Source organism: Geospiza fortis, unplaced genomic scaffold, assembly GCF_000277835.1.
Source record: "Geospiza fortis unplaced genomic scaffold, GeoFor_1.0 scaffold186, whole genome shotgun sequence".
Classification (NCBI taxonomy): domain Eukaryota; kingdom Metazoa; phylum Chordata; class Aves; order Passeriformes; family Thraupidae; genus Geospiza; species Geospiza fortis.
Window position 1 is genome coordinate 3965314 of NW_005054331.1, and position 12939 is coordinate 3978252.

The 12939-nt window shown below is 37.6% G+C and overlaps 1 protein-coding gene across 1 annotated transcript in view; it reads left to right on the forward strand.

The window, feature by feature from the left end:
• Positions 1 to 799: 799 nt before the first annotated feature.
• VEZT (vezatin, adherens junctions transmembrane protein) overlaps positions 800 to 12939 on the forward strand; it is a 45029-nt gene continuing 32889 nt past the window's right edge. The window contains exons 1-4 of the mRNA XM_014307276.2: positions 800 to 1184; positions 6339 to 6424; positions 8531 to 8706; positions 11044 to 11316. Of these exons, the coding sequence (XP_014162751.1) occupies positions 1103 to 1184; positions 6339 to 6424; positions 8531 to 8706; positions 11044 to 11316 (617 nt within the window). The 5' untranslated portion in view covers positions 800 to 1102. The remainder of the gene's footprint in view (positions 1185 to 6338; positions 6425 to 8530; positions 8707 to 11043; positions 11317 to 12939) is intronic.

Consider the following 12939-nt stretch of genomic DNA (forward strand, 5'->3'; position numbering starts at 1 on the left):
TTCATGTAATGACTGGATGCTGAATCTGTTGTGAGTAACTGAAACAGAGTAAACACAAGTATGATTTTGCATGCCTTAAATAGATAAGAGGGATTAAAATAGCACTCTGGTGATAGGGTTAAGAAAAATTCCTGAAGTTAAAAATTTATTCAGCTGGTATGCATGCTGGCTTCCAAGTTTTATTTCATGGCAAGCAGTCATTTGAGATTTGGCTGTGTTGGTACATAGTCAGCATTAGGTGGGCCCCTTCACAACTTGCAGCAGCAAGTTAATGATAGTCGGTGTAGCAATTAGTGGTAAGTGTTCTGTAGGTGGTTATTTCTGCAGGCCTCCACAACTGTGCATCATTTACTGTAAGGTTTTTGCTTTTTATATACAGTATTTTGGTTGATAGTATGTTAAATTAGGATGTTGGTGTTCTTTCTATGCAGTTGGCTAGTGTTTGCATAAGCTTATTAATAAAAATTTTCAGAGCTCAAAATTAATCTCTGTTTAACTGGGCTGTATCAGACAAATTGCTGAGAGTTTCTCTTAAAAATGAAGTCTCTTTACATATCATGAGTAGAACTGGAGTTATCCTAGGTATTGTTTTCATCAAATGTGCCCTACATACTGCCATATAGGTAGTTGTTAACTGAAAAATAAGAGTTAAGTAAATCTAGATACCTGGTGCAGATAACAGGAAGATATTTCACAGATCTATATAGATAAATATCTTATCATTCTAAATATCACTGTTCTCTGGTGATCAGAATTCCATACTTTTTCTGTTTTATTAAGGACCGTAAATCATTAGTTTTGCAGCAGTTTTAAAAACTTGAGTTGGTTTTTGTTTGTGTGCTGTGAGATTTTTTTTAAAGCCAGAATACCAGACCAGTACCATCTTTGGAGAAAGCAGAAGCCTTTTTCTAATTTTTTTTTCCATTTCTCGGTCCATTCATTGCTTGCTGTGTGGTTGCTGAATTCACAGTGGTGTTTTGTGGGAAACACAGAATGATTTTTAACACTGTTTTTATTTCTCCTTTTTCTTTTTATAACTGCCTTTTCAGAATTCCCCACTGTACCAATATCTGCAGGATTTGGGACACACAGATTTTGAAGTATGTTCCTCAGTGTCACAGAAGGCAGAGCAATGTGCAGCAGCAGAAAGCCAAAGGGAGCAGACTGTGCGTGCTGCCCAGAAGGTGAGCGGTTTCCTGTTGCTGAGTATTTATCTTCTCACAAGAGAACTGCATTGCTTCACAAACAGGAGAAATCAGAACAGAGAGAAATCACTTCCTGTATTTAAAAATACAAAGGCAAAAACCCCCAGACAATGAACCTCAGCCTGTTATCATATCTGGAAGTTGTGGTTAATCAGTATAGTTTGGAGTGTTTCTTTGCTCTTACGTAAGCTAGGGAAGCAAGAAGCTTTGATAAATAATTTTTTGAGTGTTGAAAATTGTCTTATGTAGTGGATCTTATTATGTTAGCTTAGCATGATGTTCTGGGAATAGAACCTGTAATTTTCTAGAACAGAATATTTCTAGTTTCCAGCACTTCCCAGGCATTCAGTTGCTAAGTATAGCTTTGTCTGTGACACAACATATTAAGAAAGAGGATTTCTGGGCAATAGAAATGCAGTAACCAATTTGTATGAGACAGTTGATGTGGATAGCTATTGCATTTCTAATAATGATTGCTTCTATCACTGGTCACAAAGCAAGGCTGAATTTAAATTGGGGTTTAGCTCACCATTTTCTTTATTTCAAGCTACCTTTAAAAGTATTCATGGAAATATTAGGTCCATCACTTTTGCTTTTCAAAGTTGTCAGCTGGCACTCACCATAACCCTCAAGAAATCACCTGAAAATATGTTTTCTCTTTAAAGTTAATGGCTGGTTTGTGGTACATTTACACTGAAGATACCTATTCTGACTTAGTGTAGGAAGACTTTGATTAAGTGTTTGTTTGTTTGTTTCTTTGTTAAATATTTACATTTGTTCACTGTTAATTAAAAAAATAGGATGACATTTCATTGGTTGATACTCTGTTGGTTACTGTGAAGTAATGCATGGACTGTCAGCTACATTATTTTGCATAGTTACTTTTGTGGCAGTCAAAAAATCAGTATGATATTGTGTTTGTGTATATAATTTCCCCTGAATTTTATACAAAAGTGCTGTGGGGTTAAGAACCTCAAAAGTATTAAGATATACTGCTTTTAAAAACCTCAGGTATTGTGGTTTTTTCCTCTCCCTTCCCCTCAAGCATTTTACACTTAATTTTATTGTGTTGGCAGCAATTCCTTCAGTATTGTGTCAGATGTAGAAGTAATTTTTCATAGTTTGCCTTGCAACTAGAAGGGAGTGGGTGTGTGAAAATGGGCTGTCCATTTCTTACAAACACTGGGTGATGTTCACATTGTCTCATCTCTGTCTAGACAAGGATACATAGTAGAAATGAGGAAGAAACCTGTGTGTAATTTTTAGTGATCAATTGTCAGAGATTCCTCCTGCTGCAATTCCAGTTGGGAAGAGTTAACACTTTTCTTTTGTAACCTGATGTTAGAAAGTCTGTTTTTGTCATTTGATTTCTGTGTCTCATTTTGGTAGGGTGTCTCAACAGGAAAGAAATGAGGGAGAGGCAGCTGGCCACACATTTAGAAAAGTAGACTGGATTTAGGAGGATCTGTGGCTTTTGTTGCAACTTTTTTATGACATACAGACAAATAATTTGCATTCCTATCCAGTCATTTCCTCAGTTTTACATGAGACTGTTACCATTTTCCTTCTCTTGGCCTTCACTGGCCTAGTCTACTGAAATGATAAAATGTCTGGAAAATAAATGGTTTCTGACTTCTGAATATGTACCTACCCACAGTCCTAATATAAAATGATCTTCCTTGAGGCTTGATGTAACTATGATTACAGGGAGCAGATGCTGTTCCACACTGAGTGATTCCCAGTATGTGTATATCACTTTCCTTCTGTTCTGAAAAGCAAGTTTCCAAATGCCTTAAACACTTTATTAAAATAAAAATGTAAAAGCTGAAGTCTTGCCTTGTTTTTGAGTTGAGATTGTTTCCTCCTCTTGTGTTCTGTCAAGTGGGAACCCTGTGCAGCTGAAAGCAGGTGACATGCAGCAAGAATTTGGCACGGCAAAGGTCTGCTTTGGGATCTTCAGAGACTGAAAAAACAAATCTGAGGAGAAAAAGCAGTTCCTAGTGACTGATACAAATACTTCTGTTATGTCTTGCTGTCCTGACAAGCAGAGCACATGGTTCAGGCCTAAGGAAATGCAGAGGCACCAGCTGAATTTGAAGAACATCTTAAAAATTTCTCAGGACATGTAGTTTTGGTAGTGGTATTTTGGTATTTTTTTTTTTTTAGTTGGAATATGGTCTTAATGAACTGTGAATTAAAAAGCTGTAAAGGTGTTTTAAGGTTGTGTTCTAGGGGCTGATGAAATGCCAAGCTCCCATCTGAGGGATTATGGAGATGTGATTTAGCATAGTAATTGCAGGTGTAGTGTTCCTGGTTATGCCAATCTCTGGAGAAAGTTACAGCTATAGTCCTGGTCTCATGATCACTTGATACTCAAAAGCACTGTTAGTAAGAGCTCCTAGACTTGTTTTCTGGAATTAAATCTCATTTGGGTATTTCTGCTTGATCTTTACAGAATTTATCACTTCCCATTTACATCTTTCCTTTTTCAGCCATTTTGCTAGACTGCTGCGCATATCTGAATGTTTCAATTGATTATACTGTCACACCTTGTCCCACCTTAGATATGATGATACTTTGTCATTAGAACAGAGCTGGTGCTGGAGGCAGCTTCTGAGAATTGTGCTGGGGCTAGCCCTGAGTAGCTGTGCAGGTGACCTGATGTAGGATGGCAGAGGGACCAGTCCTTTGCCTTTGTCCCACCCACTTAATGCGAAGTATTCAGTGTGTAGCATTAGCTTCTTTTGAAGAATTTATCTATAAAAGAGAAATAGTCCTTAGAATTATTGCTTAGATTCAAATTAATTTACCTAAAATGTGCATGTACTATGCTAATATTTTTTAAATGTTAGGAGTTATGCATCTTGGTTATTTAGTTTACAGAGAGTTTGACTGAGTGTTGTTCTAAAGCTGTAAGAATACTCTGGAAGCACTGGCAACATGACCTGACTTGTGTGTTGGTGAAAGTAGTTCTACTTGTCAGTAACACTCCCAATGGGAATGCAAGCTGTGAGACTCTATTCCAAGGATGTGAATAATTTAATGTGTTGCTGTACTGTATTGGGTCACAGCCCAAGACAGTGGGTTGTCTTGTTTTGTATTTTCAAGCACTGACTTGCCTGTTGAGTGTTTATGCAAGCTCAGATCTTTATTTTTAAACTAAACCATGGAGAAAAAACTAAAAGGTTGCTTTTGTAGCATGCTAGGTTTTTTCAGTAACTCCAGTCTAGTTTAGTAAGGTGGTAGCAGTGTAAAACTATCCTTGGTGTAGCTTTAATGTTCACTATAAAAATCCAAAGACTTACAAAGGCTAAGCAGTTGAAAATGATAAGATTCAAGAGGCATATTCTTAAATGAAATGAATTACTCTTTCTGGACCCTGCTTTCAATGTACAGGGAAAAGTACTTTTCACTGAAATACCTGTCTGAAATTCAAATGCAGAGCAAGACCTTTGTTCATTTAATTTCAATTTTCTACAAATTGTAATTAGAAAATTTATTTCCTTTTGCACTGCTCTGCAAGAAACTTGAAGTATGATCTTTTGCTGCAGTTAGTGACATTCTTCTGGCTTATGTAATTGCCCTTGAGCAACATCAAAATACAATCGCTTGGATTTATTCCATAGTCTTAAGTGTGAATTGCTGGGATAGCTCCTCCTGCTAAGCCACAATGATGTCAGTGTTTCGGGAAGAGCTATCATTATGAGATCCCTGTTATTGGTTTGCCTCTTCACTGACCTAAAAACACTTCCTTGTGGCATAGATCTCAAACTCTAACTGTACACAGAAAGATGAGACATTTGTTAAGAAAAGCTTGAGTTAGCTTACTTAAATGGGCACCAAAATAAGTTATTTCAAAATGTGTTGAAGCACAAGGGCTTTAGGGTGACAGTTCCTGATGTTAAGGCTGTTCTGCCCTGCCTGGCTGCACCAGACTGGTCACACTGCCTTTCAGAAGGCTGCCAGGCTGATCACAGGTTAACTACAAAACTCTGAGCTCCTGTTGCTTGGGTTTGTTCTTCTATTTCCCACTTGTAGTTGGAGGGAAAACCAAGAAAAATACAAACAAGAGGGGAACAAAAAATGGAAAAATAAGAAGCTGTCACTTTTTATACATTGAGCTATTAGAATCTGTATGAGGTTTTTTTATTATTATTTTGAAACAGTGCCACAAAATGTAGGCACTTCACAATTAATTTTTTTGACATACTTTTTACCTGATTGTATTTCATGTCAGCAGTCTGAAGACTGAGACAGGGCCTCAGAATTCATGAAATATATATAACTAAATATTTTGAAAAATCCTTCCTGTCACTTCAGTCTGAGGAAAGTAGATAGAATGGTGTGTCAAAAGCTGTGGTTTTTTGTTCATTGAATGGCTGCAGACTTAAGCAAAACCATGCATCCATTCAGTTATAATCTGTCCTGCATCTTGTTTTAGGAAGATACATGAGTAGAATGTGTGATGATTGAGAGGGAGTCCCTCTATTAGTGGCATCTGAAGTTACATTTACAGCTCAGATAAAAGTGTGGATTTAGGTTGTGTGGGAAGCAACATAGAGACAAAGTACCTGGTGGTGCGCACTGGTGTGGACGGGGAGTTTTGGGGGCATTTCCTCCTCTTAGCATCACTCTTCCTGTCTCTATTTACAACTCCTCTGGAATTGTGCTCAGGCTGCAGTGGGCTGCTGAGGAGAGGTTGTCCCTGTTCTGGTCTTTCACTTCTCTTCAGCCTGCCAATCATTTAACTTTTGGGTTTTTATCCCCCAGGAGAGAGAAAGTCTTTCATATCAATGCAGTAGCTGCCAACTTGAGATCAATATAATCTTAGCTGTAGTTATTTTTAACAGAACAGCATAACAATCCATTATGCTCCAAATAGGTGGGGTTACTGAAGGTTTTATTTTATTCTCCTGTTCACAAGCAAACTGACAGGAAGCAGATGTTCTCCTAGTGCATTCTGAAGTTAGGCCAGACACAGTAAGTGAAACTTCCTTACAGGTACTTGGGTCTGAATTAACAAGAAAATCAAATGCAGAAGTAAAGGATTTGTCTGCTGTTATTTATTTAACTTTGGCTTTGGTTTTTGGTTTGTTTTTTTTAATTGGAATAATTTCTGTTCCTTTCAGCAAGGCATCCTGTCAAAACTAGTTGAGATTTTTAGAAGCTGGTTTCCTTTTCCACAGTATAAGAAAAATGATGACATACTTCACCGACTGGTACGTGATCACTTTTTTTATTTTTCCATTTCCTTTCCTAATCCACAGGTCTTCCTCTCCTCTGTATCTCATCCTCTGAACATCATCTTTGGTCTGTATAGTTGGTTTTGGCTCTACGAGTGTTACTTATTCTTTAGATGATACTAATTCTGGTTTTCAGTTACTGTGCCAAATTGGGCACAAGAGGACAGGAACAGTATCAGAAGCCAGGTTAAAGATGTTCAAAAGCTGGAAGATAATAAAATATGTGAGAAACTTAAGAAATTATTGAAAGCTGAAATGAGTTTAAATGCAGTGTAGGTACCCCTTTGGTGGAGGGCAGTGGGGAGACACTGACTGAGAAAGTCCTTATGTTGAAGCCTAGTTCCTTGTAGAGACCACCTGAGACAGAAGGTTCTAGAGCTTCAGCTGTGTATTGCTTCACCCTCTGTTTCAGCTTGTTAGCTCAGGCACAGCACCACTACAGTGCAGCTCTACTGCCCCTGGACCCATCCTGGCTTCTTTGTTTCTACACTGCTCTCTACAGGGCTTCTGCCTTTGAGAAAGGCAAAGCAAACTTTGTTTGCTCTTTCTCTGTAGCACCACTTTCCAGTCTGGGCTTGTCTCAGATCTGCTTTGACTTGTATCCAGCTCCTTCATGCTCCTAGGATGGCTTGCAAATGTCACTTCAGACTGTTCCAGAATTAGAATTTTGATTTATTTTTTTCTACCATGTTGTAGGGATGATGGCTTCAAATGGAGCTTCAAAAGAAAATACTAAGCAACATGAGAAGTTAGAATTTTCCATTTCTCACAGAGTTCTGCTGTATCTCAGTTCTCCTTTATCTCAGGAGGACATAATTTGCTGCTAAAATCTCTCATTAGTGATCTTGGATTGACTTTTTTCTTCCTCCCTCTTCCCCTATGAATCAAGGGTATTAGCTTAACAGCAATTTTTAGCCTTACTTTCTTGAGATGGAGGCATAACTGGAGAACATGGAAAACATATTTGTCCTGCTGCATACTCCAGCAGAGTACTGAAATGACACAGGATGTGTTGGAGGAGGGCAGAGTTTCCTCTTGCACACAGTCCTGAGACAAATGTTTTCCATTAAAAGTAGAATGAAAGTTATCTGAGGTGACATCTGTGCATGGAATTAAATTTCTAAACTAGCTATCTTATGGTTTCATAAAGAATCTCATTCTGTCAGTGACAGAATGAAACAGATTTTGTACTGTGAAATGTCACATTTGTGTTAAAAGTTTCTATTAGAGACTTTTCAGACATACTCTCTTTTTCTCTCCTGTAATTAGCTAGATTCAGGGATGCACATGTTCAGTGTTTGTCGGGTTTTGTTATGACATTCTTTACTTGAAGTAAGTATGGTTTGGTGCAGTATACAAATAAAAATTTCAGAGGGCTACTCTGGTGGTTGTATTTGTCTTCATGAGCTCCATATTTGTCTTCAAGAGCTATAGTTGGGACAAAAGCAGCAAATGCTAACGGTGTCAAATTCGCAACCATGTAACTCCCTAAAGCTTGCCTGAGGTTCAGTAGGTGGGAGGGCTTCAGAGCCCCATGCTGTTTCATGTTTGGATGGAGTTCCTTTCGGAAAGGTACAGATTCCTGCAGGAGGGTATTCCCCTGCCTTGGCTTGGGGCTTTGATCCAGTGCACTAACACTGCTGTTATTAAGTGTCCACAAGTGATATTTGTTGACCAATTAGCAGTATCTCTCTTTTTTCTCTAAGTTTTCTTTGTTTGTTTGTTAGTGATATAAATGATGTCATGACATTTAAAAAAAAGTATTTTCTGTTTTTTTAATTGGCATACTCTGTGGTGTGTTTCCAGTTATTGTTACTATCTGGGTCAGATCACAAAGTCAGTGTGATGCATCCTGCAAGCCCGAACTGTTAGGTAGTGTGTGAGCTTTAAAGGTTAAACAAATTTAATAAAAAAGTAGCTACTTGCGATATATCTGAAACATTTCCCTGCTCTGGGAACAGATTGTTGTCAATGAAGTGTAGGGTGTGTGGGTGTTTTTCTTGTTCTGCTAACTTAATTTTAAGAATTTACATATTCTTTACTAATGCCTGTTTTTTCTCCTGCCCATTTGTATGTGGTAAGGATGTTGGATTTCGATTTGACACGCTCCGTACCATCCTGCAACAGGAAGTTCTGCTGCAGGAGGATGTGGAACTGATTGAATTCCTTGACCCCAGTATCCTGTCTGCAGGGCAGTGTAAGCAACAGGAAAACAGACAGCTTCCAACGCTACGCTCCCTAGCAACTCCTAATATTTGGTATTGTATTGAGGATATCTACCATTATAGTCACTGAGAAACTAGCAAAAAATATATTGTGCATTCTTGATATAAAATGCAACATTAAAGTAACTATATTTTTTCTCACGTCCTTGGGTCTTTATTCTTCTGGTCCCCAGATTTTTGTATAAGCATGTTTTTTCCACTGTGCATTTTATTGAAAGAGTGAATTTTAATCTGACGTAGCTACATGAACATGAATGAATACTCCCTAACTAATATATTCTATAAGGAGGAACTAACATAGTTGATTAATTAATTAATTTCTGGAGCTATTTAGAGGTGATTTTGAAAATGAGACATGAGTGTGAAGACTGAATTAAAAAGTGTTTGTTTTGGTGTGGTCTTTATAAAATGTGTTGTGTATGAGGCAGCAGTATCTGAACAGCTACCACCTGTATTTAAAAAATAACAATGCCAGTGGTGGTTCTGACAGTGTCTTGCTTGGAAATGTGGTAATCCGTAGGAAAAAATATCACATAATATGGGACAGTGCTATTTTCTCATATATATAGTGAAAAAGTAGACAAAATTATTATAGAGTCACACCTCAGCTGTTTAAGTTGTGCCAATATTGATGCTCTCTGTCAAACAAGAGAACTTTTGAACCAGATTTTTCTGGTCCTGGCATTATTCAGTTTCTTTAACTTTCAGCTTATAAAGTACACTTAAAAAATTTGTGAATGTTGTTCAACTTCCAGATGACATCAAGTTTATGTTTTCATTAACCAGAGGTCAACAGTACCTTGGAGAAATACCTTGAAATTGATAGAAAATCCAATAAAGACAAAAGTTTATTGCTACACTTGGGAAGGAAAAGTCAAGTTAAGAAATACCAAGTGATGAATAATTGGGTATGCAGTACTACTCCAGGAAAGGATCTGCATATCTCTGGGATGGAATAGTGTTATGATATGTACAAGGTGCTGATCAGTCATCATTTGTTCTGTTCAGAAAAGGGAAGGATATGAGGAAGAATAATGCATTTAATCTGCCAGTGATTCAAACTGGGACTTGAGGGAAATCTTCTGAACTCTAAGGATACTTAGGAGTTGGAATAGCCACAACATGGGTTGTGGAGTCTCCATTTTCATCTTTGGCCTGTCCATGATGATCTGGGTCAACCAACCAGTAGCTGAAAATGAACAAAGTGAGCTGTTAAATCCCTTCTAGTTTTTCATTGTTGTGATTTAATTTATTTTATTTGTGGTACTTTTTGTTTTTTTAATGTACCAAGGAAGTTAGAGACTGTGTGTCTGTCCCTTTCAGAGGTAGTTACATATTTGGAATATTTTAACCCTGGATTTTTACTAAAACCTATTGGTAGCCAGTAGCCTTAAAGAGTTAACACTTGTAAAGCTGGTTGAAATTTGACCGCAAAACTGTCCAGGAAATAGAAAGCCAGAGATTGTGCCTTATTTTAGAAATGGAAAAATATTCCAAGTCTGTACTTCCAAACCTAAATGCAGGATACACAGCTTGAAGGGATGAAGGAAAAAAATGTTTTTCATTGAAAATATTCTGGAAAAGTATAGTTGTAATGCACCTTGAAGCTGGTATCCCATCCATCTCTCTGAAGAGTGTGATTATTTTACAAAACCATGTAATAATATATATGAAACACGGTGTATTTTCTAGCAGTTATTTATTTATGTTGAATTTTTATAGAGGAAAATAACTTTATAAGGTTTTTAAATGTTTTTGAGAAGTAACTGAGATACTAGGAAATCTATTCTTTACAGATTTTCAAAAGGTGCCAGTTTTTTTAAAAGATTATTCAAGCCATCTTTATAAAATTGTGTTAGAAACTAGTGGTGCATTAATGTCCAAGTTAAATGAGTCAGACTCTAGAAAAAATACAGCTGGCACTAACCGAGGTATTTGCTACCAAAAGAAACATGCCCTTCCCTACTGTACTCTTGAACCTGGAAGTACAGATATTACAGTTCCTACACACCCTGGTTTATAATGCTGAGTAGTCAGGTTTTTTCTTTTTTTAGTTTTCTTTTCTATTTTTTTTAAATCATGTAAGTGTGTAAGGGAAACTGACCTTTCAAAGTGATACGTTACTCTCCTACTCATGCTGTAAAAAAGCTGAAGAAAGGTTTCCTTAGAGTTTACCAGCCAAGTAATATCATGTACATATTCATCTAAACCTGTCACAAGGAGTAGTTTTTAGTGTTTACAGCTCCCATCAGGACTTACATAAAAGCTCCACAATAAGATCTTGTAATCTCAAATGTAATTGAAAACTTGGTCATTTTCCTACCTGTTGCCCTGAGTAATGTGTGGTGGTGCTGCTGTCTCTGTTTGCAGGGATGTCTCGCTGTTCCTTGCCTTTGTAAGTGCGCTGCTCATGTTCCCTTCGTGGTGGGAGGAATCCTCGTGGCTGCTGTGCGCGCCCCTGCTGCTCTATGCAGCCGCTAGAGTGTGGGGCACGTGGAGGACAGCCAAGCTGCAAATGTCCCTGCGAAAACACTGCATCCAGCTGGAAGAAACAGTGGCCAATAGCCGGGCCTTTACTAACCTCGTGAGGAAAGCTCTACGGCTCATTCAGGAGACTGAAGTGATTTCCAGAGGATTTACCCTGTGAGTCTGTAATTCACTTTACTTATCACACGGATCCATACAAACCAGCTGTCGTCTAAAATTGTCTTGTTACACTGTCTCCCATAACAACTGGAATTACTGGAAAACATAATACTTAAAGGTTTTAACTTACATGAAGTAGTATAATTACCATTCATAGCAAAAGTATGAATTCTAACATCTCAGTGTTAAAACCCCGCATCCTGAAGGTGAATTAAGGCTCACAAAACTCAGGTACCTTTGGAATGTCCTGCATTGCTAGCAATGAAATATATGAAGAAATGGACTTTGAACTAAGTTAACTATTTTGGAGAGTCATTTAGAGGTTTCATTTTTACATTACCAAATTGATGTAAATAAACTGATCTGTAAGTAATCACTCATATTTTACAAAACAGGATGACATGAAAACCATTCTATTTTTATTTGAAAAATATGTCTGAAGTAGTGAGAACACAGTAATCAGCAAAAACCATCAAACATCATTTCCCACCTCAAGTAAAGTTAACATTAGTCTTTTTTGCTTGCATACAGGTGTTGAAACATTTAGATTCTTAAGTTATTTACTGTTGAATTTGCCTTTCTTCCACTTAAGGGATGCAAAAGTGCTCTGATTATTTAGCTCTTGTAGTTATTTGGTAAGTTTTGCTGATTTGCTGTGTGAAAGGACATCAGAAAGTGTTCAGTGTATGCAGTGATTCCAAAGCCAACAGGCCTGTTTCTATGCACTCTCATTGCTGCGGATGCTTTTGTGTTGTAACCACCTAAGATGAATCCATGTGTGCCAATTCTGCTTAAGGCTAAAGGAGGTGGGAAACTCCAACACCTAAAATACAGTCAACTTCTTTCTAAAAAAAAATGAAAAGTTCCCTTGTGGGCAACAAGGTGTTATCTGTGCCAGACCAACTAGTCTACATTCAGACACATTCTTACATGCATGTATGCAACTTTAGACTTAAAAATTCTGGATTAATTTTTTAGCTTGAGATGCCTTCAGTGTATTCTACTAAAGAAATGTTTCATTCTGCCTTTGGAATGCATAAGCATGTCTTCAGTCTGCCTAGCTATGTGGTTTTTGTTTTGGTCTGGATTTTTGCTGAAGAAGCATATACTTGAGCTATAGGCAGTCTTATCTTTGCAAACGGGTTCTTAAAAGAAATTATTGTTCGGGCTTGTCCAAATTACAGATGAGAAAAACATTTGGATTTTTGCCTAAGTTTAAGCAAACGAACTTGTGGCCAATGTCTAAATTGCTGCTGCCTTGTTGTTTCACTACATATCTTAGATAACAGATTAACAAAAAACAGACTGGTCTTTAAGCTGATGCTTGATCTAATAGCTTCTTTACTTGAAACTTTGGCAAGCTTTTCAAAAGACTTGGGTATATGGATGGAGTGGGAGAAGTTTGACTGTGCCAGCGTCTTCACTGGAACAACTGTACAGTATAAAGAACTCAATGCTGTACAAGTTTTGGGTTGGTTTAGCCTAGAGGAACTTCTAACTCCAGAGTGTCCTTTTCTGCATCCACATGTGCAAGACATGCTGTTGTACAGGGCAGTGTGAAATTCTGTGTTTTGAGTACCTCTTGGAGTATGATCCAAAATTCAGGTTTTCCTTTTTCCC